This window comes from Thamnophis elegans, chromosome Z, assembly GCF_009769535.1.
Source record: "Thamnophis elegans isolate rThaEle1 chromosome Z, rThaEle1.pri, whole genome shotgun sequence".
Taxonomy (NCBI): Eukaryota; Metazoa; Chordata; class Lepidosauria; order Squamata; family Colubridae; genus Thamnophis; species Thamnophis elegans.
This window is the reverse complement of record NC_045558.1, coordinates 126,106,847-126,132,619: the sequence shown is the minus strand read 5'-3', so window position 1 is coordinate 126,132,619 and position 25,773 is coordinate 126,106,847. Positions and strand designations below refer to the sequence as shown.

The following is a 25,773-nucleotide window of genomic DNA, read 5'->3' as shown; positions in this document are numbered from 1 at the left end:
TAAACTGGAAATAAATCTATGTTTTGCTAGAGTTTTAAAATTAAAAAACCTTACATTTTGTTGCTATTATTTTAATCAGAGTTTTGCCAAGTGAAATTATATAATGGTTCCTCATGTCTCTGTAATTTTCTAAATCTCATCCAGAAGTACCACAGAATCTGGCATTTTCAGCAGAATGATGCTGATGCTAATAAAACATCCTGATTTTTGGTGAAAGGATGGAAAGAGGAAGGAAGGAGGAAGAGAGATCTAAAGAGCAGAAAGACAGAAGGCAGATAGGCAAGAGGAAGGAAGGAAGGAGAAAGAATGGAAAGGAAGGAAGGCTAGAAGGAAGAAAGAGGGAGGGAGGGAGGGAGGGAGGGAAGGAAGGTGAAAGGAGGAAGGAAGGAAGGGTACTTCCACTTGTAGGCCTGGGACTGAATGCAGGAGGAGTCTCTCCATAGGATCAGCTGCTCCTCTGATCATGGTCTATGAAAATGTTACTGCCTGCCTGATGCAAATTTAGACAGATGGTGCTTTGGGCTGCCCCTCAAATCCCCCCTTTACTCCTCCCCCTGTAGAATTCAGCCCCCTGAGTTTTGCCTTTGAGGGGCATGTGTGGTTATGGCGGATGGCAGAGTCAGCTGGAGGTTGAGAGGGGATTGGGGCTTTTGTCCGCCTGTGGAGTTCTCCCCATGGACAGGATGGGATGTTGGCATGAAAGGGATCCGGGCACAATCTCACCTGTTCCAAGTAAAGTTGCCTTTTGCAATTGGCTACCGGTAATCCTCGACTTACGACCAGGATTGATCCCCCAATTTCTGTTGCTAAGGGAGACGTTTGTTAAATGATTTTTGCCTCATTTTGCGACCTTTTATTGCCACGTTAAGTGACCCATGGTGGTTGTTAAGTCAGGAACATGGCTGTTTAGTGACCAAAATTACAATGGCATTGAAAAAAGTGACTGATGACCATTTTTCACACTTAGCGACCATTTTCACACTTAGCGACCGTTGTGGCATCCTCATGGTTACGCGATCAAAATGTTGATGTTTGGCAACAGATTCGTATTTCTGATGATAGTTTGAAATGGTGACAGTATAAATTATTGCTGGTGTAATACTTAACAATGGTTTTTAAGGATTTCTTTTATTTATAGAATACCTTTTTTATTATTTTGGGGGGATTTTTACTTTTAAATTGTTTATAAAATGTATTTACTACAAGAAATGTTCCTTTTTGCAAATGTGATCTTTGCAAATCTTTGTGATGCAATATGTTCAGACCAGGTTTATGTGTCTCAAAGTGGCTGCTATTCTATGGGCAGGCCAGGTTGGTGCAAGGCAGCTTTGCCAGATTTGGTGTGTTTCACCCTCATTGAATTTTATATCGTATAAAGAATGGAAGGAGGAAGGAAGAGAAAAAAGGAGGAAGGGAGTGAGTGAGGAAAGAAGAGGATGGAAGGAGGGAGGAAGGAAGGAAGAGAGGGAAAGAGCAGAAGACAGATAAGGTGAAGGTAGATAAGCAAGAGGAATGAAGGAAGAAGTGAGGAGTCTCGAGGAGGGGGAAAACATTTAGTGACCAAAGTTACAATGGCATTGAAAAAAGTGACTGATGACCATTTTTCACACTTAGCGACCGTTGCGACCATTTTTCACACTTAGCGACCGTTGAGACCATTTTTCACACTTAGCGACCGTTGCAGCATCCTCATGGTCACGTGATCAAAATTTTGTTTGGCAACAGATTCGTATTTATGCTGGTTTCAGTGTCCTGGGGTGACCTTTTGACAAAAAAAATTTTTTTAATCAAGCCCCCCCCCTCCCCCCCCCGGTCAAGGGTGTCCCTCTTTTCCAATCTGAAAATCTGGTCACCTTAATCTAGGACCTTCTCAGAAGTACATTGTTAGCGTGCTCCTATGATGGACCCTTCACCATCTGGAAATAGAAGATCTCATACTCTTATAAGCCCAGATAATAAATATGGCCCCATACGTCAACAGAAATGGTGAGTTTCTAACCATTTTTGTTAACTTAACACTGGAAGACAGGTTTCAAAAGGGTTTGTTTGTTTTTCTCTAAGTCAACCAATTCATTGCCAATGTTGCTGCCTTTGACCTGCTCCTGTTAACCAGCCTTCCAGTAAGACTGGCAGTAAATTGATTGGTTGTTTTTGATCAACTCCCCCAAAACATTAATGTTTTTAAAAATTAGAACTTTTTCCAAAGACTTTTGGAATTACCCGATCCAGGTGTTCACTGATGTCACAATGCATAATTTATCCTAAATTGGATTAGATCAGCTCATACACTGCAAGCAAATATATTTTTCTATTTATTTACATTTTCGGAAGAAAATGCTCTCCTTCCGTCACCTCTGCTCCTTCATGGATTCCTCTGCTTGCCCTACAGAAGCTTTTCTTCTCCTATCTCCTTCTCTCCCTTATTTAATAATACCTTGTTTAATTGTAGTTGCATAATTTCGCTTCATGTTTAAAGTCAATATCCAGTTCCTGCTAAATTCATGGACATCAACACTGATTTATTTGCTTGTTTCGGCAACAGTAGTAAGTGTTTTACTGTTTCTGGAATGCCTTTTCAGCTATTATGCTTGTAAGACATCTACATTATGCTGGTAGGATATCTACATCGCCAATGTCTATGTAGGTGGCCTTTAACTGGATTATTTAAATATAGAGCATCTCTGCACGAAGTGGCTATTCTAGGTGGCTTAAATAACCAGAGGGGTATAGAACCAAAATTTAATATAAGAAGAACAGTGCAATTATTAAAAAGTATAATGATAAAGGTTCTTTAAAATCAGTTTTAATGAAGCCGTACAGAGCTCCTGAAGAAGCAGGGTCACAAATTACTCTTTTCAGCTAAAATGATATGAACTGTAATCAAGAAATGATATGTGATATTTAAAAAAAAAATCTAAAGTTTTAAATAATGTGTGTGAGATTTAACAGTCTCAATTTCCAACTGGAAAATGGCTGAATGCAGCCAGTGCATCTTTTCATGTTTTTTTTAAAGAAGTATTTTTCCTGGTCTGTTTAGCTACATTTCCTTCTACCTATAAATGAGAATATTTGTAGCTCAAGGTTGAAAAATGTGTATTGATCATGTGCATCAGTTCCACCATTAAATGTTGTTCAAATTGTAGAAGCTGAGATATTTGGGGAAGAAAGTCTAACAAGCAAATGTCTAACTCCCGTTCCAGGAGCCCAGTGAAGCTTAAATCAGAATCATACTTTATTTTATTCCCATCCCGATAAATCTTGGAGGGGTGCTGGCTGAACATGATTGTCAAAAAGATATGGAGGGACCAAGAGTAATGGCTTCATGGCAGGGGTGGGTTCCTGCCAGCATTATTACCAGCTTGCTTAGCTCGTGCACTTACAAGACGCACATTTCCCAAACATGCTCATATCTTGTAAGTGCATGTGCAGAACATTAGAAGGTCTGTCCAGGCGCAGAACTTTAGAAAAAGAAAAAAATACATTTTTTCAATGAAGATTGTTCTGAGTATGTGTAGAACAGAAAACCAAGATGGTGGCGCTGAGGATAGAACCGGTTCGGGCACATGTCCAGCCGAGTTGCTACCTACTTGGCTGAATCGGTCTGAACAGGTAGGAACCTACCTCTGCTTCATGGGCTTTCACAAGTTCAGCCCAACAGATGAACCACATGAAAACTTCTTATCTCTAACAAACTTCTCCGGTTCTCCTCAAAGAAAGAAGGAAACTGGACAGTCCAGATTCCGTCTGAGGATGGAAGGAGACCCTACTGTTTGGATTCAGAAAAATATCTTCCTTTATGACTGTCATGAATTATGAATGTAATGGGCAGATTCGATTACAGACACAAGCTGAGAACTCCCTTTAGTTACTCTCTGAGAATTCTTGTCTAGTTCTGAATCAACCTTCTACTTCCACTTTTTTGTTCTGCTGATCTTCCTGCATGTTGAATGAGTCATTCTGGCTATCTTACTATATCATTAGTTGGCTTACTGGCTAAGATGCTGAGCTTGTCAGTCAGAAAGGTCAGCAGTTTGGTGGTTTGAATCCCTAGCCCTGTGTAACGGACTGAGCTCCCATTACTTGCCCCAGCTTTTGCCAACCTAGCTGTTTGAAAGCATGTAAAAATGCAAGTAGAAAAATAGGGACCACCTTTGGTGGGAAGATAACAGTGTTCCTGTGCACCTTTGGCATTTAGTCATGCTGGCCACATGACCATGGAGACATCTTCAGACAGCGCTGGCTCTTCAGCTTTGAAACAGAAATGAGCACCACCCCCTAGAGTTGAGAACGACTAGCACATATGTGCAAGGGGAACCTTTACCTTTATTATATCATCCCTCTAGGGTCCATCCTAGAGGTAGAAGTAATTGTAGCATTCTTAGCAGGGTCTTAAGTTGGACATCCCACCAGCTGGAAACAGCAGGTCTCATGCTCCTTTCAGCCCAGATAACAGAAAGGATTCAATCCTCATAGATCAAGAAAAACGCTGAGTTCCTAATAACAATTTTCACATGAGTGGAAATTTTTCAAGAGACTCTGTTTCCCCCTAAGCCAACTAATTATTTGCCAATGTCCTGCCTTTGACCTGCCATATTAACTGATATTCCCGTAAGGCTGGCAAACAATCGATGTGTTGTTTTTAAGCAGTCCAAGAAAAACAAAAGGTGGATCATTTCCAAGGACTTTTGGAATTACCCCATCCAGATGTTCACTAGTTCCACAATGTAAAACCTATCTGGAGGCTAAAACGTATGAAGAACAGTTGCTGGAATTGGTTATGTCTAGTTTAATGAAAAGAAGGACTAGGGGAAGACATGATAGCAGTGTTCCAATATCTCAGGGGTTGCCACAAAGAAGAGGGAGTCAAGCTATTCTCCAAGGCACCTGAGGGTAGACCAAGAAGCAATGGATGGAAACTAATCAAGGAGAGAAGCAATTTAGAACCGAAGAGAAATTTACTGACAGAACAGTTTAATCAATGGAACAACTTGCCTCCAGAGGTTGTGAATGCTCCAACAGTGGAAGTTTTAAAGAAGATGTTGGATAACCATTTGACTGAAGTGGTATAGGGTTTCCTGCTTAGGCAGGGGGTTGGATTAGAAGACATCCAAGGTCCCTTCCGAACCTGTTATTTTATTATATTATATTCTGTTCTATCCTAAAAAGGATTAGGTCAGCTCACATGGACATATAGAAATCAAAACTTCAATATTCAGTAATGAAAAAAGAGCTCCAATTGACCTCTGCAATCCAAAGTCTACATGGACTGAAAAATATTGGTTGGTCATTGTGAAGGGGCCTGATAAACTTAATGCAGGGTGCTGAAGACAGGTGATTCAAAACTGAAAGGGTTGTAGAAAGGAAGAAGGACGCTCTTCCAAGAAATAGTGGAAATCTCTGCTGCCTTAATACATATAAAGGAAGGCTCCATTCTTATTGGTAAAACAAATTGGAAATTAAAAGAAATACGGAATTTGCTAGATCATCTGACCAAAGATAAACTTTTGATGGGCGCCAAGAGTCATGGCAAAGAAGTCCAAATAGAAACTAAGTTCCCAAGCTACTGTACCTGTGTTTCCTCAGCTAAATCAGGAAGGTGGAGATTGGTTATGAATTGATAAGAAAGAAGGCAAGATATGGAAACAATATGCAATACATTTGCTGAATATATTCTTTTGTCTACAGTGGAATTAGGATTGAATTGTATCACATCAGAGAAGCCCTCTGTTCATTTTTCCCATCAATGCTTTGCTTTCTCACAATTTTTTTTCCCTTTGGCTAAAAGAAACAAAACTGTGACTTAGTTCTGTAATGGATGGAACATCTTGTAAGTGAAAGAAGACGGCATTGATTTCATTGCAAACCAAACAACTTGGGTTGCAAAATATATTCAACCTCAATACCGGTAGTTTCCATTAAGCTGAATTTTAAAATGGATTTTTAATTTATATTTTAATATTTAATTTGGATTTGTGATAGCATTAATTTATTACAATAAAAAAGAAATGGCATTGCCTTAATACAAGGATGGCTAACTCATAGACTAGAGGTGACATTCAGTTTCCAGGCTGTCATTGGCAGCTATTAATGAGATTGTGTTGTTGAACTTTAGTTGCATAATTTGGGTTCATGTTTAAGATCAACATCCAGTTCCTACTAAATTCATGGTGATGTCAATTCTGATTTGTTTGCTTGTTCTGGCAACAGTGCTGAGTGTTTTACTGTTGCTTTTCTGGATGGTCTTTTCAACTGTGATGGTTGTAAGATACCTAAGATTACCAATATTTATGGAGGTGGTCTTAAATTGGATTATTTAAATGCACAGGGCATCTCTGCAATAGCAATAGCAGTTAGACTTATATACTGCTTCATAGGGCTTTCAGCCCTCTCTAAGCGGTTTACAGAGTCAGCATATTGCCCCCAACAATCCGGGTCCTCATTTTACCTACCTCGGAAGGATGGAAGGCTGAGTCAACCTTGAGCCAGTGAGATTTGAACAGCCAAACTGCAGAACTGCAGTCCGCTGAAGTAGCCTGCAGTGCTGCATTTAACCATTGCACCACCTCTGCACCAACTGGCTATTCTAGGTGGCTTAACAAAATGAATCAATATGAACAAAAATGAATGAAATGAATTAAGAAACCAAAATATAAAAAGAATAGTATAATTATTAAAAAGTATAATTATAAAAGCTCTTCAAAATCAATAAAAAAAATCAGATCTGTTCAATTACATTTCCTTTTTTTCTTGGTTTGTCCACTTAGAGTTACAACTTCCCCTTGTGCATAGATGAGGCTGTATTACACACACAAACTAAGGCCTTTGAAGGAGACTGATCAAATTAATGCACAGGGCTAAAGACAAAGAGAGATATGATTGAAACATGAAAGGGTTGCAAAAAGAAAGAAGTTATTCCAAGAGATAGAAAAAATCTCTAAAGCATCTAAAGGAAAGTTCCAGTCTCACAAATGACACAAAATGGCCATTAAAGGAAAGATGGAAATGGCCAGGTCATCCATCCATCAACTACACCTTGCCCTTTTGATGGACCCCAAGAATCATAGGGAAGAAGGGCAAACAAAGACTCTGCTTAGCAATCCAATGTTCACAATTGCATTCTCTGCCTGCATTTCCACAGTTAGATTTTTATTCATTCATTCATTCATTCATTCATTCATTCATTCATTCATTCATTCATTCATTCATTTTGTCAAGCATGTATTAGATAACATAATTAAGTATAAACATGATTTTGAATGCATGAAAGGGATAAATGAAATGAATAAAAAGGAACATTACAACAGGGACGCTAAGCATGTTAGTGTGCTTATTATGATTAGGGCTTATTATTACTAGGATGGTGGGAATCAGTTATAAACTGATAAAAGAGAAAGCAAGATATGGAAACAATATTTGTACATTTACTGAATAAATTCTTTGGACTCCAATGGAATTAGGACTGAATTTTTATCACATCAGAGGAGTTGTCTGATTTTCTTCCAATAAACACTTCGTTTTCTCACAAAAACTTTTCTTTGCTAAAAGATCGATACAAACCTGCATTATTGTTCTTCCATTATGGCTGGAAAATTTACTAAGTGAAAGAAGATTGTGATCATTTCATTAGAAACCAAGCTACAATGTAGGGCGATATCTTCTTCAAAATATATTCAACATCAGCATTAATGAACAATTCTGCAATTGTATAAAGCCATCTTTCTCCTCATTTCTTGGATTTATCTTCTTTGTGTATGTATCTAAGCGTTGATAGCTGGAAGGTAGAAGATCAGTAGCCAAAGGTGGTAGAATTTCCAAAATTCTACAGTGAATTTTAAGTAGGGATGTAGAATGCATATTTTAATATGTATTTATTTTAAATATGGCTTTGTGATATGATTCATGTATTACTATCAAAAAGAAATGGAATTGTCTGAATAGAATGATCAACTAGACCCATAGACTAGGGCTGAGATGTAACCTCCAGCCTGTCATTGGTAGCTGTTATAATCTGAGATTGTCTTGTTTAACTGTAGTTGCATAATTTTGCTTCATGTTTAAAGTCAATATCCAGTTCCTATGAAATTCATGGACACGTCAACACTGATTTGTTTGCTTGTTTTGGAAACTGTAGTAAGTATTTCATTGGAATGTTACTTTTTCTCGAATGCCTTTTATCTAAAATCGCCAACGTCTCCGAAAGTGGTCTTTATTTGGGTGATTTAAATATAGGGCATCTCTGCACCAACTGGCTATTCTAGGTAACTTAAATAAGCAGAAGAGTCTAGAGCCAACATTTATAATAAGAACGGTACAATTATTAAAATAATAATTGCAAGCGCCATGCACTGACCTAAGGGTATCCGGAATGTGCCAGGCTGCAGGAGCTGGGGGACAGGCAGAGCGCCATGCGGCTTAGCACCTTTGGAATATGGTCAGTGAATGGCACTCTGCCTGGCTGGAAAGGAGGGTTGCCGGGCAGCTGCTCATGAGTGTGGTGACCTCATGACTGCTGTGTTGAGCTGTGGTGACAGAGCAACACAGCCGTTTGCCCCTAGGCTGTGCCCGGCTCTTCGGATGCCTGCTCGCAAGAGAGCAGTCACCCGGCAACCCCAAAATAATAAGTCCCCCCCCGATAATAAGGCTCAATCAATATTTTGGGGGTCAAAAGAAAATAAGACCCTGTCTTATTTTTGGGGAAACACAGTATACTGTATTTTTCAGAGTATAAGACTCACCTTTCCCCCCTCCCCTAAATGAGGCTGAAAATTTGGGTGCGTCTTATACACCAAATGTAGCCAAAAACACAAGGCATGAAGGAGACAATGGTCTGTGGCAATCCCTGCAGCCTGGAACCGTGGCACGACAAAACCGTGGTCCACTAAAGCGCGCCCGATTAAACCGCGTCGCTGACGTCATCAGCAGCGCGACAACAGCGACCGCGGAGAAAAAAGGGCGCTTTAAAAAGCGCTTTGAAAGCAAGCCGATTCAAGTTAAGGTAAGGGTTAGGTTTAGGGTTAGGGTTAGGTTAAGGATTAGGGTTAGGTTTAGGGTTAGGTTAAGGGTTAGGGTTAGGGTTAGAGTTAGAGTTAGGTTTAGGTTTAGGGTTAGGTTAAGGGTTAGGTTTAGGGTTAGGTTTAGGGTTAGGTTTAGGGGAGTTAGGTTTAGGTTTAGGGGTTAATTTTAGCTTTAGCGTTCAAAGCGTGCTTTTTTCGTCGTGCTGTGATGATGTCAGGTACGCGGTTTCATCGAGCGCGCTTTAGTCGAACACGGTTTTGTGGTGGAACCGCCTGGAACATCTGATTGGGGGTATTCTGGGAGGCCGATCTAGCCACCAATCAACTGCTCAGGCTGAATCAGGCTGCAATAATGTGCTGAAGCTGACCTGGCTGTTCACTATTTGCTGCAAGGATGTGTCAGAGTTTGCAGCAGCAATCACATTGAGAAAGCACTCACAGGTAACTGATTCAGCAGGATTCATTAACTTCTCTTTATATATAGTATAACACATCAAGTAGATATACAATACCAAAAGCAAGTTTTCCAACATGGTAGTTCAGCAGAGGAAAGGACTTTCACTTTCAGTTTTAGATATTAGCACAGCATGCAGCTTTAGTACAGAACAAGCCACACCCAGGCTCCTTGCTGTCTCCTTCCTTTTTGCTCATACAGCAAATACTGTTTGCTACCAACAGCCTTCAACTCTCTCATATACAGACAGGATGCTAGCCAAATGAATACCATGGATGCTGGTAGGCAGAGGCAGATTCCCCCCCCCTTATATTCCTCTCCCAAAACTAAGGTGCATCTTATACTCCAGTGTGTCTTATAGTCCAAAAAATACAGTAGTTATAAAAACTCTTCAAAATCAGTAAAGTCTATTGTAAACACATATAGACAAGATAACAACTCACTTTTTACAGCCTAATGTACAGCCTTGGAATTTATCTTTTAAGTATTAGCTATGTCCAAGTACTATTTTTTTTTTTTTTTGAGATCAACAAAGTTGTTTCTGGATTCATGGAAGGAATGAGCTAAATCCATGTCCATTTTGTTATGTCCAGAAATGTTACATTGACTTACGACCACAATTGAGCCCGAACTTTCTGTGACTATGTGAGACGGTTGTTAAGTGAATTTTGTCCCATTTTACAATCTTTCCTGGCACAGTCGTTAAGTGAATCAGTGCAGTTGTTAAGTTAGTAATATGGCTGTTAAGGGAATCTGGTTTCCCCATTGACTTTGCTTGTCAGAAGTTCACCAAAGGTAATCACGTGACCCCGGCACAATACAATCGTCATAAATATGGATTGGTTGTCAAGCATCTGAATTCTGATCACATGACCATGGAGATGCAACAGTCATTAAGTGAGAAAAATGTTCACAAATCACTTTTTTCAGTACCTTTGTAATTTTAACCAGTCACTAAATGAACTATTGTAAGTCAGGGACTCCCCGTATATATTTTTTAAAAACTGAATTTCTTGATCATCTGAATAAGGTTTATAAATCCCATTTTTACACCATTTCCCATCTTTAAAAAAAATCAGATCTGCTGAATTACATTTCCTTTTTCCCTTGGTTTGTCCAGGTTTAGAGTTACAATTTCCGCTTGTGCACAGATGCTCTATTTGAGGCTGTAGTGCACACACAAACTAAAGTTTATCGTTAATATATGAGACCTTATTTGTGGGTGCCATTTTGTTCAGTTTGACCACCTACAGTGGACTAAAATAATGGTCATTTTTCTTTCCTTTAGAATTTTCCCCAGTGAGCTATGCAGGTGAGATTCAAGGTGCTCATTGTCACCTGTAAAGCCCTACATGACATAAGGTGAGGCTATTTGTCGGAGTGCCTGCCTCCATTATTTCTTCCCTCCCTACCAGAACTAGCAAGGTGAGGAAGCTCCTTCTTTCTACCATCAACCAATGTCAACCTGGTCCTTGCTTTAGAACAGCATCTTTTCCGAGATCCAGGTGGCCCCAAGCTTATTAACCTTTCATAAATCATTTACTTGGGCCATGGCATTCTGCAAGTTCTGCATGTTGATTGTTTTTCTGGTTGCTATTTTCTGGTTGTTGTTTTCAACTTTAAGTTGAGAATAATATCTTTGAGTTGGACTGTATTATTCAGACGTTTGGAGTAATTATTGTTTGCTTTCATTTTGTACAGCATCCAAGATCATTGCTTTGAAATGGGCTACCATATTAATTGTTTAAATGAGTAAAGGTTAAATGCTACTGTGTCCTTATTCTGGTCAACAATCATAATAAACTTTATTGTTGAATAAATATACCTTGCAAACAAAAAATTCTGCTCTCTTTTTCCCAAAATTCTTATAATCTGTAAATTTGTTCATGAGAATAATTAATTGTCATATATTTTGAAGGAAAAAGATCATCACCTCTCTGAAATGATAGAATGTAATATCTTCATAGGAGTGAGCCCTCCTTGGGTGCTCTTGATTGCCATCTAGTAAAAAAACGTCATTTTCTACCCTCAAAACGATACTATAGGGCACTGCACACCAGAAAAACTAGACACAAGGACAGTTTTCCTCCGAATGCCATCACTCTACTAAGCAACTAATTCCACAAAACTGTCATATTAACTACTAAGACTGTATTACTATTATTCTTTTCTTCCTTCCTAGTACCTATCACTTCCCATGTATGACTATAACTATGTTGCTTCTATCTTTAAAAATTATATTGTTTTATTTGTTATCCTAATATAATTTGATTGCTTATTAGTAACCTATGACTATCAATAAGTGTTGTATCTTAGATTCTTGATGAATGTATTCTATTTTATTCTTCTTTATGTACACTGAGAGCACTGGACACACACAGACAAATTCCTTGTGTGTCCAATAACACTTGGCCAATGAAGAATAAAGAATTCTATAAATATATGGGGAATATAACCCAATCAGTAGAAGAGAGGATGATAGAAGTAGCAGAATTACTTTTGGTTATATTCTTGGATTAAGCCATAAAACATTTAGATCCATGGATTCCATTTTAGTTAGTAAATGGGGAAAAAGTTGGATACTCTGTGAGAACGTAATAGATGAAGAGTCATTTCCAAGACTAATCAGCTTCACTGAGTGATTATCTTTTGTAAACTATGATATCAGAATGGCAGAATGGTATCACTCTTATGGGACTTTAAATACAGAGAAAGACAGGGGAAATAAGATTGGATGCTAACATACTTGGAATATTGCATCCAATTTTAGTTGCCACAATATAAAAAAGATGTTGAGATTCTCGGAAGAGTGCAGAGAAGAGCAACAAAGATGATTAGGGGACTAGAAGTTAAAACGTATGAAGAATGGTTGCAGGAATTGGGTATGTCTTAACAAAAAGAAGGACTACGGGTGATATGATAGCAATGTTCCAATATCTGAGGGGCTGCCAAAAAGAAGAGACAGTCAACCTATTCTCCAAAGAACTTGAAGACAGGACAAGATGCACTGGGTGGAAATTAATCAAGGATAGAAGCATCCCAGAACTAAGGAGAAATTTCCTGGTCATTAGTATAGTTAATCAATGGAATAATTGCCCCTAGAAGTTGTGGGTGCTCAAACACTGGAGGTTTTTAAGAAAAGATTGGACAACTTCGGCAGGAGATTAAAGTAGAAGACCTCCGAAGTATCTTCCAACTCTATTATTCAATTACTCTAATGGGCTATCAAGCATTTTTCTAATGTATTATAATTCCATTGTCTTTCTTGGTATATAAATTCTGCATAGGGAAAATCAGCCAAATTCTGAATAGGTGAAATAAAGGAATAGAAACTGGACATCAGAGATCAAGACAGCAACAAGGCGATAGCACAAAATTCCAATGTCCACAATATTCCATTGTTAACCTCGAAGTAATTGTGAAGGAAGAAAGAAACTTTGTCGACACTACATATGTCCTGTAATAACAAAACCAATAAAATTTTGCTGCTCCCCAAAACCTGTACACTCAAGGAATGGTAGTTAGTCCTGGAGAAGCTGCAATTCTCTGGATTTATTTTATAAGAGTGGAAATCTCCTAGCCTTTTTAGAAATGAATTGATTCCATATTACTTAATGAGAATTAGATTTGGATTCTAAACTCCTTTTCTCAGTTAAGGTTACTGAAGGTCAAAAGCAGTAAGGAGTATTAATAAGTTTGTTTCTTTTCTTGATTCCCTAGAAAATTAATTATCAGGTTAAGAATTTATAATAAGAAACTGTTGTTCCACAGAGACCTTTCAGTTTACATTGTTTTATTAAAGGCTTTAAATAAATTAAGAAGTATATCTGTCGAGATTCCAAGTCATTCAGGTCATGATTATCCCAAAGTTGTTTTTCAAGAGGCACTTGTACTTTCTTGTTTTTTTTTTAAGATGTTTCACTTCTCATCCAAGAAGCTTCTTGAAAGAAAAACAAGAAAGTCCAGTTGCCTCTTGAAAAAGCACCTTTGGGACAAATTAAGTAGTAGTTGGAGAATCTTAGAATGGCTTGATAAGATGTATATCATACATCATTATGTATTACCAAATTCCTACAATCCTTCTATATCATCTTTCCTATGAAGCAAATGTCAAAGGTCTCGCATAGGCCCACCAATTTAAATCTCAATTTAAAACACACTAAAGCAAAATCAATAAGAATAAAAAAAACTACCATTAATGAAACTCTCATTAATTTCAGTGTCTATTGAAAATAGACCTTGATTTCAATCAAGTTATAGCAATAGCAATAGCAATAGCAGTAGACTTATATACCGCTTCATAGGCCTTTCAGGCCTCTCTAAGCGGTTTACAGAGAGTCAGCATATTGCCCCCAACAATCTGGGTCCTCATTTTACCCACCTCGGAAGGATGGAAGGCTGAGTCAACCCTGAGCCGGTGAGATTTGAACCGCTGACCTGCTGATCTAGCAGTAGCCTGCAGTGCTGCATTTAACCACTGCGCCACCTTGGCTCTATTATTTTATTTTCACATTACTATCTCATTTTTACAGTTTTATTCTTTGCACTTAATTCGATGGAGAATGTGATGAATTAAATCTGAAAAATAGTTACGATGAATGAATAGGTACTTACAATCACAATCGGTGTGGAAACTTCTTGTTGCTAAGCATGGAGGTTGTCAAGTGACAAGTTGTGCTTGATTTTATGACCTTTTTGCCATGGTTGTTAAGCGAATCACCATTATTATTGTTGTTGTAGCACCAAATGGAGCTGACAGCAGACTCAAACCATAAGGAGTTGGGGTGGAAAACAGGCCAATCCTGGAGGTTGGGGAAGGCTCGGACGAGGGCACTGCAATGGAGGCAGAGATAAGGCCAAGGTCATCTGGCAGTTCTCAGCTGCCTTGGGAGCTAGACAGCAGAGAGGCAGAGGAACAGTTGGAGCCTGTTCCCAGTGTGCACATGCACAGAGCTGCCAGAAGAAAGAACAGCTCAGAAATCAGGGTCAATTTAGGAGTAAAGCCACAGGTAGATGGTGAATAGCCCCTCCCATAGGAAAAAAAAGAAGAGCAAAAGGGGAATGGGCTTTAGCAGGAAATCATTAGTTCATTCATTTCAGGAGTGTGCAGATCTGTCCGTGAATCTCAGAGACTCTGTGCCAAGTCTTTCCTTGCACATCACTGCGTTTGGAAAATATTTACATGGCAGCTTTCCAAGCTAGATAAGGTTGGTGGTCATAAATTCACCTTTGAAAGACGGTTTACCAGGCCTTTGCTGAATGTGAATGAGAGGAATTCACATTCGTGAATTAAGGTAAAGAGGAACCTTTCCCCTAATGTACCAATAAGTCCTTCCTTCCTTCCTTCCTTCCTTCCCAAATTCAGATAAGCTTCTATGAGCACAGAAAAAAGGACAGATGTCAAGAAAGAGTTAATAGATCCTGGTGGCTTTCCCCCGCCCTTTTAATCCAAGAAATGGATTATCTAGACTCCTGTCAGTCTGGTTTCAGGCCCGGATACAGCATGGAAACTGCTTTGGTCGCCCTGACTGATGATCTCTGGCGGGCTAGGGATAGATGACATTCCTCTATCCTGGTGCTTCTTGACCTCTCAGCGGCTTTCAATACCATCGACCATGGTATCCTTCTGCGACGCCTGGGGGAGGTGGGAGTGAGAGGCACCGTATTAAGGTGGTTCTCCTCTTACCTCTCTGACAGGTCGCAGTCGGTGTTGGTTGGGGGGGCAGAGGTCGACCCCTAGGCCCCTTGAGTGTGGTGTGCTGCAGGGTTCATTCCTGTCCCCCCTCCTATTTAACATCTACATGAAGCTGCTGGGTGAGATCATGCAACAGCACGGGGTAAAGTATCATCAATATGCTGATGATACTCAATTATATCTTTCTGCCCCTTGCCAGCTCAGTGAAGCAGTGGACATGATGTGCCGATGTCTGGAGGCTGTTAGTGTCTGGATGGGGGTGAACAAACTTGTACTCAATCCCGATAAGACTGAGTGGCTTTGGATGTTGCCCCCAAAGGACTGTTTGGACAGTCCATCCTTAACCCTGGGGGGAAAAAATTTACGCCCCTCAGAGAAGGCTCACAATTTGGGAGTCCTCCTAGATTCACAGCTGAAATTGGAACATCATCTGTCGGCTGTGACCAGGGGGGCATTTGCCCAAGTTCGTCTGGTGCACCAATTGCAGCCCTATTTGGACTGGGATCCGCTTCTAATGGTCACTCATGCCCTTGTCACCTCGAGGCTGGATTATTGTAACATGCTCTACATGGGGCTACCCTTGAAAAGCGTTCGGAGACTGCAGTTAGTTCAGAATGCGGCCGCACGGGTGATAGTGGGTGTGCCAAGGTACACCCATGTTACACCTATCCTCCGTGAGCTGCACTGGCTGCTTATTGGTCTCCGGACTCAATTCAAGGTATTGGTTATCACCTATAAAACCCTACATGGCTTAGGGCCAGGATACCTTCAAGACCACCTGCTGACACATATCTCCCAGCGACCAGCAAGATCCCATAGATTGGGCCTCCTTCGGGTGCCGTCGGCTATACAATGTCAGCTGGCGGGCCCTCGGAGGAGAGCCTTCTCGGTGGCTGCTCCGACTCTGGAACCAGCTCCCCCCGGAAATCCGGACCATACCCACTCTGATGGCCTTCAGGAAAGCCATAAAAACTTGGCTGTTCTGGCAGGCATGGGGCTGTTGACCTCACTATTGACGTCCAACCCCGACTAGAATGAATTTATGATGGATGATTGTTCTTTTAAATTGTATTGTTTTTATGTTTTTTATATTCTGTTTGTAAGCTGCCCGGAGTCCTTTGGGATTGGGTGGCATATAAAAGTTTTAAATAAAATAAATAAGTAAATAAATAAATAAGTCTTTTCATTTTGGCAGTTCATGAGTTCTGAAGTGTGAAGGAGACTCAAGAGACATACACAAAGATTTTTTTAAAAAAAATAACCCTATTTTTATGCAAAATTATTTTTTATGTATTCGATTGAGAGCCTGACTTTCATTCAGGAAATCAAGATGGCATACAAGTAGGCTTTTCTTCTCTTTCTCTAGAACATTCTTCTGAGGTGGCAAGGGTGAGAGAGATACAGAGAACAGGCCCAAAGATATCCAGTAATAATTTACTTTTACTTCATAAGATAAGAACAGATTTAACAGAATAATGTGTGCCTTTCTTCATCCCAAATGCTTTAATATTGCTAGTAGAGGCTGGGATATCAAAGCCCCATATGTTATATATGTATTATTATGCAATTAAAGAGGGGCAAGACTTCAGTTGTGTAGACATGATTGCCATCTTGACTTTTTTTTAACTTTCCTCCCACACTCTTCCCTGAAAGTCTGTTCCTATGAAATAGAATTGGAATTAGCAAATGTTTCTTAATCCTTTGAGGGTTATTTATTTATTAAAAAACCTCATTGTCAGAAGTTTATTCCAGGTGGAGATTGCTGAGCTTTTTCTTCATTCAAGCATTGTTCTTAGCACATAAGTTACTTCATTGCATCAAGTGACACTGAAAACATTCTGAATTATTGAATGCAAAATATGGCTTTGCCAGGTTTCAAAATCTGTTGAATGTTTGCAGTAAACCCAGTCTTTTAGTGCCTGAGTTCTGCAGAGTAGCAAAGAAAAGAGAAAATGAAGAGAGATGGAAATCTGATTTTGAAGGCTACATCAGGCAAGTATATCAAACTATTTCATTTTTAAAATTTATTTTATTTGGTTTGTCAAATATGGGCAAGATAATAGGTATAAATACAAACACGGACATGGACAAAGCAAAGGAGTGGAAATAAATGGGGACAGTAGGACAGGGATGGTAGGCATACTGGTGCGCTTATGCATAGCCCCTTTACGGACCTCTTAGGAATGGGGTGAGGTCCACGGTAGACAGTTTGAGGTTGAAGCTGTGGGAGTTTGAGGATGTAACAATGGAGTCAGGTAGAGCATTCCAAGCATCGACCACTCTGTTGCTGGAGTTGTATTTTTTGCAATCGAGTTTGGAGCGATTTACCTTGAGTTTGTATCTATTGTTTGCCCGTGTATTATTGAGGTTGAAGCTGACGTAGTTGTTGACTGGTAGGACGTTGTAACAGACAATTTTGTGTACTATGCTTAGGTCAGACCATAGACGGTGTAGTTGTATTTGTATTTATTTGTCTTGTATGCCGCCCACTCCCGAAGGACTCCGGGCGGCTCACAATAGACAAGGGAAGGGGGAAAACTAGACAAAGACAACACTTTAAAAACAAAACCGCAACATTCACAATTTCCGCGGGGCTGGATGTTTCACAGCCCCCCCCCCCCAGCCTGCTGGAGCAACCAGGGTGGCTTTGCGGAAGGCCGGGAGGGTAGTAAGGGTCCGGATCTCGACAGGGAGATCATTCCAGAGGGCTGGAGCTGCAACAGAGAAGGCTCTCCCCCGGGGGGGTCGCCAGCCGACATTGGCTGGCAGATGGAATCTGGAGGAGGCCTAACCTGTGAGATCTGATCGGTCTGTGGGAGGTAATCGGCAGGAGGCGGTCTCTCAGGTACCCAAGTCCGATGCCATGTAGGGCTTTATAGGTAGCGACCAGCATCTTGAAGCGGATTCGGAGACTAATGGGTAGCCAGTGCAGCTCACGGAGGATAGGTGTGACGTGGGTGTACCTGGGTGCACCCACAGTCGCTCACACGGCTGCGTTTTGGACTAACTGAAGTCTTCGAAGGGCAGCCCCATGTAGAGCACATTACAATTAGTTCCAGGTTTTCCAATCCCAAAATTTCGAGCCTGGTGGCAGAAGAGATTCTGTTGCGAGCAGAGGAGTGGAGTACTCTTCTTGTGAAATACCTCTAGACTTGTTCAGCTGTATTAATGTCCAATATACAGTGCGGATTCCAGGCAGACGAGCTGTATTCAAGAATTGCTGGTGAAGGTTCTGTACGCTGTAGTTTGCAGTACAATGTTACCAGAGAAGAAGCTTCATAACTCTTAATGCCTTTTTGGCAATGCTGTTACAGTGAGCTCTGGGGCTTAGATAATTTGAGATGAGTTGTAAGAGCATTGTACAGGGTTGCATGTATAGGTTGGACATTCGTTTAGGGTCACAATCATTGGGAAGAGAGGGTTGAGAGACATTTCTCTTTCTTCTCATTTATTTCCCTTTCCATTTACTTCCATTTATTTTATTCTGCCACAACAATTCGAATACACCTTTAAAATATAATTTTACCAGGAATTTTTGTTAAGTGTTTTCAATTTGCATGTAGTGTGCATCTATTTTATGCAAATCTATCCAAACTCAACACCTTTCTGAGTACATTCCCCCTCACCCCAAATAACAAGGTGACAAGCAATTTTCTCTGATATAAAACATCTCCATGCATAATTTTAATCAATCCATGGGCATATTTTGGCTCAAAAAAGGCAAAATTAAATTTCTCCTACTACCTAATGGCTGGAAAGGGTGAGAGCAATTGTGAAAATAGTAACGGTTTATCTCTTTCTGGAGATGCTTTGGCACAAGAAAACAGCAGATTGAAGCAAGATAGTAGATAGCAACTGAACTTATTGTTTCAGGCAGACCCTGCTTAGTAGCAGGAGGGATGCTGAGCTCCTGTTTTTTGGGATAAGAGCCAGATACACCCAACCAGCTCTCCCTTAGCTACCAATATCTACATAATCCAAAGTTCATGGTAACAGCATTGCTAAAAATTGTATTGTTCATTAGAGCTTATAAAACTTACGCTAGAACAATCTGAGAGTATTGTTCAACTGTTTAGAATCCCCACCAATTATCTGACATCAGTACAATCGAGGGGGTTCAGAAGTAATATTGTAATATACAAGCAGAATTTGGTGCAGTGCTGTTTTTCAGTTGTAACTTTTGCCCTTTCAGGTGCTGTTCTTAAGGACCATCAGAAAAGGTCGGATGGAGAACCAAAGCATGTCTGAATTCATCCTCATGGGTTTTGCCATTGGCCATCAAACTGAGCTCCTGCTAGCCTTCCTCTTTTTAACCATGTATATTGCAAGCTTGGGGGCCAATATGGTCATCCTATACATTGTCTTGGCAGATAACCGCCTCCATAACCCCATGTACTTCTTTCTCGGTAATGTTTCCATCCTGGACATCTTCTTCACCTCTGTAACCAGCCCACAATTGGTCTGGAACCTCCTCTCTGGTGACAAATCAATTTCTTTTGCTGGCTGCATGATACAGTCTTATTTCTATTTCTTCTTAGGGACGGTACAATTTTTTCTCTTTACCTCCATGTCCTATGACCGTTATGCCGCCATATGCAAGCCACTGCAATATCATGCCATCATGAGCATACACGTGTGCATCCAGATTGTTTTTGCTTGCTGGCTGGTTGGGTTTGTCTCAGTTTTTGTCCCCACCATTATGATCGCCAGACTATCCTACTGCAAGTCTAACATCATCAACCATTTCTTTTGCGACAGTGGCCCTCTGTTGGATCTGTCCTGCAGTGACACCCGAGTGATAGAGTTGATGGACTTTGTGCTGTCGTCTGTTGTCATCCTCTGCTCTTTAGTCTTAACCTTAGTTTCTTATATATGTATCATCTCAGCAATAATCCGCATCTCTACCACTTCAGGCCGGGCAAAAGCTTTCAATACTTGTGCTTCCCATCTGACCATCATCTCCATCTCCTGTGGCATCAGCATCTTCATCTATGTCACCCCATCTCAAAAGGAGACTCTTGAAGTCCATAAGGTTCCTGCTCTTCTCACCTCAATTGTCTGTCCTTTTATGAACCCTTTCTTGTTCACCCTGCAAAATGCCACGGTGAAGCTGGTATTAAGAGACATGGTGAGGCACATCACAGAGCGGATTGCTCACAAGGTTTGTGGCGTCCTGGTGAAGAATGGACATAATAAGAGGGGAGACCAGGCAAAAGCATAAGAAGGGAAAGAGAACAAGCTGCAACTTTTCAACCTCAGTAATGATGGTGTTTGTGCATCACGTTCGAAGAGGACCTTGACATCTAATATGTTGTAGGCTGTCCACAATATATCTTCAGGTGGCTGGTTAGGCCTATACTGGCATGAAATGTTCCTCCACATGTTGGGCAGACATGTGTGTGGGCACCAGTGTTGCAGCATTTGCAGCTCTGACTTTGCGGAGTGCTGGCTTCTCTTGTGCTACGGCTGTTCTTCCGTCCTCAGATGTCCAGCAGCCTTGGTGGATCAGCGTGCGCCATGTTGATCGATCTTGTGCCAGGAGGTGGTGTCGATTTCCAGGGACTTGAAGGAAGCTTTCAACATGTCTTTATATCGCTTCCCTTGTCCCCCATGCAGTCACTTTCCTTGAAAATACTCACCATAGAGGAACTGTTTGGGGATGCCCTGGTCAGGGATCTTTGCAACAGGGCCTGCCCAGTAATGATGACAAAACGGGAAAACAACAATGGAGCTTGAGAAGAGAGATTTCCCTTCATCAGGTTATTTTTTTTTATAACAACCCTATAAGATATTAATAATGCTACCCTGCATGGATGAAAGTGGATTTTCATATAGAATATCTTTCATTTCTATGGAATCCTTCCTTCCATTAGTTTCATTAATTTCTGAAAACCAAAGCAATAGATTTCTTTTTAATTGTAAAGTGTCTGATGAAGGTTCCATCTCTCTCCCCCCACCCTCCTCTACAATATTGGGAATATTTCCTTTTAATAAAGAGAAACTAGGTATATTTATTTTTCTTATTATTCGCAATCACACTGTAGAATGGCCTTTTTCTTTTTGCTGAACGCAATTATTTATAGATGGCATGATAGCTTTATTGATTAGCCTATAGGCCATATCAAAGCACAAGGTTCAAACACGTATTGCCAATAAAATCTTATACAAACAATTTAAAATATGAGTAAGGTAAAATACAATAGTTATAGGATAAAAATACAATATAATACATAAATATATAAAATAGAATAAAATAACATAAAATTATATTTCGGTGTCACCCTGCAAACTACCCCAATCAATCCCACGTTTGCAGATCTCAACCGAATCATTTTGTTCAAGAACTGTGCTATGTTAAATGTTATTTTCAGGTTCTGGCCGCACATAAAGTAAGTTGTTTTGATATGGGGATCTCAGACCAAGGTACCTGCCTATCACCCCCTTATACGAGCAACAATCAAATAGGATGTGAGCCAGGTCTTCTACCTCTGCTGCTCCTCAAATGCAGAGACACTCATTGTAGGGTACAGAATGGAATCTCCCATAATTATTTATTTATGACAATTGTTGCTATTATTTCTAACTAATCTTTTAGGGCTTCCCAAAATTTGAATGGAAGGTTTTCAACTTAAATTGGTTATGAAAGTTCTTTATGTCCGTTGGTAACAAAGAATTATGTCAATTTGTTAGTAATGGACATATATTGGACATTGTCAACCACTGCATGTTTGCTGCCTCTTGTGCTGGCCATGCCTATCCCCTGGGCTTCTTTTTGGGGTAGGACTTATATTAGACCCCCCCCCCCCAAAAAAAAATCAGGCTAGGGCTTATTTTAGGAGAAACATGGTAGAAAACACACCAACACCTGGACTGCCAGCCTTTTATCAACCTTCGCCTAACCACATACTTTCAATTTGATGGACAAACATATCAACAAATCAACCTGTAAAAGTTTTAAAAAACTCTTTGCTAATATAGAGACATTCCAAACAGAGGTGAACTTGCTGAACTCTTTTGGTATAATGCTAATCTTTTGAAACCTTCCGCAAACTCTCTGCAAAAAGGGAGGAATAGTTTGCAAGCTGTATCTTATTAATTAGCCTTACTTCTCTGAAGAGTATACAAGACTTTCCTCTTATTAACTTTGCAAATATATATTTTCGATATAGAGAAGTCTAAAATGGCGCTGAATATGCCGAGCTGCTTTGTTACAACGCCCTTTTCTGAAAACTTTTGAAAAACCCTTAAGAACAAATAAAGAGGTGATAAAATCCTTTTTTTTGTTTTGTAAGCTGCACAGCGGGCCAGCAGAATTTGATTAATTGCTTGAAGAAAAGACATAATGGCATCAAAATTAAATCCTGGGAAATTACCTCCTAGGGCTACGTCCCCCATACCTGGCACAAAGTTGCAGCCTCCACCCTCTATGCCCCCTAGTGGAGATTTGCTAACGAAAGAATTCTTTTTGGAAACGTTTAGAGAATTTAGAGAGCAGAATTTAGAAACTTTCAGAGAATTCAGAGAGGAAATAAAGAATGAGATGAATGTCTTATATGATAAGTTTGATACTAGGATCACCAAAATAAATGATGATATGATGGGACTTGTAAATGTACTGACAGAATATGTTTCTGGAATGGAAGATAACTTAGAGGTTCTTAATGAAGCCAACACTAATTTGGCATCTAAAACTGAAGTGGTGCAACAAAAAGTTGAAAATGCTGAAAAACAAATTATTATGATACAGTACAGACAGATGGAGCTTGCATTAAGAGTCAGGGGGCTGCGCGAAGATAAACAGGAGAACTTGAAGCAGATTTTTTCAGAGGCTTTTGACCGTCTGGTGGGAAGACCGGGGTCCAACTTTGACTGGCAGATCGATAAAATTTATCGCGTTAATTCTTGGGGTGGCAAAACAGAAGCAACTCCCCCGAGATGTAGTTATATACTTTGCTACAAGAGAGTTCAGAAACATGATACTACAAGAGTCCTATAACACCAGGCTTCAAATTGGTGGACAGGATTTGATTGTCTTGAAAGAAATACCATCTCAAATGCTAAGAGCCAGGAGAGATTATGCTTTTCTAGTGGAAGAGCTCAGAAACCGTCAGATACAGTATAGATGGGATGTGCCATTTGGTATTATAATTACATTTGACAAGAAAAGATATCGTCTCAACTCTGTATGGAAAGCTCGAGATTTCTATCACAAGATTCTGAAGGTGGGACACCCTGAATCATCTGGATCTGGAGTAAGACCACGAGAAGGACAAGATAAACAGCAAACCACACAACCACCAGACAAAACGTACTATCTCCTCCTCCCGGAAGGGCAAGGGGTCAGGGAACAAAGACCTAGCCGTATGACTACCAGACAAATGGAAAAACAAGCAACAATGCAACAATCTCAACAATCACCGGCCATCGACCAAGGAGTTACAGCAACAAGCTCAGAAGCTGTGGGAGGAGCCAGGCCAAAGGTTAGACAGGCCATGCAGGAGGCTCTAAAAAAAGCTTCAGGCAACCAAAAATGACAACTAAGATTTTGACATGGAATGTCAATGGACTGAACTCTCCACAGAAGAGAAAGAAAATATTTCACTATCTCAAACAGTTCAAGAATGATATAATTTCTGCAAGAAACTCATATCAAATCAACTGATCAAAAATATTTGTTCAACCCCAAACTTGGTCAACATTTTGTGACCTCTGCTACGGAAAAGAAAAATGGCATAGTTGTATACTTAAGAAAAGACATTAAGGCTGAACTAATTGAAGCAGATCCCTTTGGAAGATATATCGCACTAGACCTAATCTTAGAAGGGAAAAAGACATTACTTTTGGGAATTTATGCTCCTAATCAACAGCAAGACGGATTTTATAGAAATCTTCATGTTAAATTAGTACAGTGGGATTTTAAGTCTTATATACTATTGGGTTACTGGAACGGCGTGATTGACACTAAAAGAGATAAGAAGACCTCTCGCCCAAATACTAAAATCCGAGCTAAGTTACCCAAATCTTTTTTTGACATGATGGATGACTTCAAATTGAGAGACGCTTGGCGAGAAAGAAATGCAGAAGAATATGACTTCACCTTTTTTTCTGATAGACATCAATCCCTTTCAAGGATTGATTTTATACTAATCACTAATGATTTACTTTCTAGGGTGAAGAAGACAAAGATTGTGGTGAGGGTTCTTTCGGATCATAACCCAGTTTGGATGGAATTGGGAAGGGTAGTGCAGGCAAGAAGGTCTTGGAGGTTGAATGAAAACTTATTTAGATATGAAAAGTATATTAATGATTGTAAAAAATTGTTATCTGAATACTTTGTTCTGAACATGAATAAGGGTACATCTATGGAATTTGTATGGGATGCAAGCAAAGCGTATATGAGAGGAGTACTGATGAATATAAACAAAATACATAGACATAAACAAGGGCAAAAACGAAAAGAATTGGAAGAGGAAATTAAAGGGAAAGAGTTGGAACTAATATTAAATCCAGGCGATACAAAGGCTAAGGAAGCAATCTCCATATTAAAATCCCAATTTGATATGTTGATCTCTGACCAGGTAGTCACCAGTTTATTATATGCAAAACACAACACTTTTTGTAACGCAAACAAACCCGGCAGGTGGTTGGCTTATCAGATTAGGAAAAAAAGAAAAATTTGAAATGTATCTAAATTGTGTTATAGAGGGAAGGAGGTGTTTCAACAGGAGGAGATTCAAAAGGCATTTCGGGAATTTTTTACAGAATTGTACAAAGGGGACAAAATTAGGGGTTTAGACATAGACAAATACTGAGATAAAGAGAAAATACCCTAGTTAGAGAAGAGTACAGGCAAAAGTTGAACCAACCAATAACCTCTGGGGAAATCCTGCAGGTAATCAACACCTGGAATCGATAGCACTCCCATACATTGAACCCAAAATATGGATCCTGTATGTAGATTGACCATAATAAAAAGGGACCAACTAAAGATAACACACAAAACCATCAGCAACATCTACAAAGGAATCAAATTCATAAGGGAAGAAGAAAACAATAAATATGCTTCCTAAATATATCCTCATTAGCAGAGACTGTGATGGCAAACTAGAAACACAAGACTACTGAAAAACCACCCACACCAATCAAGGGCTCCACTACCTAGAGTAATAACCCCATCTCCCAGAAAAGAAGCTGTGTAAGTAGCTAATGATATTGTTCCCCATCCTTCTTTCCCTTCCTGTGTGTTAGAATTCAGTTTTTAACATTGGAGACTGAGGCAGTGTTTTCTTAACCTCTAGAAAGTAGAACCAGATTGAGAAAAACACATTAACAGCAATAGCAGAGTTATGTATCACTTCATCGTGATTTGTAGCCCTCTCTAAGTGGTTTATAGAGTCAACATATTGCCTCCAACAATCTGGGTCCACATTTTACCAATTCTCACTGGCGAGCCTGTGAGATCGAACTGCTGGCAGTTGGCAGAATTAGCCTGCAATATTGCATGCTGACAGAGGTGGGTTCCTACCTATTTGGTCCCATTCGAGCGAATAGGTAGTAACTGCAGCAGACACGTGACCAATCCGTACTATCCTCGGCCTCGGCGTCATCTT

The 25,773-nt window shown here is 40.0% G+C and overlaps 1 protein-coding gene across 1 annotated transcript; it reads left to right on the top strand.

Moving 5' to 3' along the window:
* The first annotated feature begins 18,340 nt into the window (after positions 1-18,340).
* LOC116522402 (olfactory receptor 6J1-like) lies at positions 18,341-21,159 on the top strand. Its single transcript, XM_032237296.1, has one exon. The coding sequence runs from the start codon at positions 19,389-19,391 to the stop codon at positions 20,382-20,384; it is 996 nt and encodes a 331-aa protein (XP_032093187.1). The 5' UTR covers positions 18,341-19,388; the 3' UTR covers positions 20,385-21,159.
* The last annotated feature ends 4,614 nt before the right edge of the window (positions 21,160-25,773 follow it).

Excerpts from the sequence above, each read along its gene's own strand:
- LOC116522402 (XM_032237296.1), top strand. The coding sequence starts at position 19,389 with ATGGAGAACCAAAGCATGTCTGAATTCATCCTCATGGGTTTTGCCATT.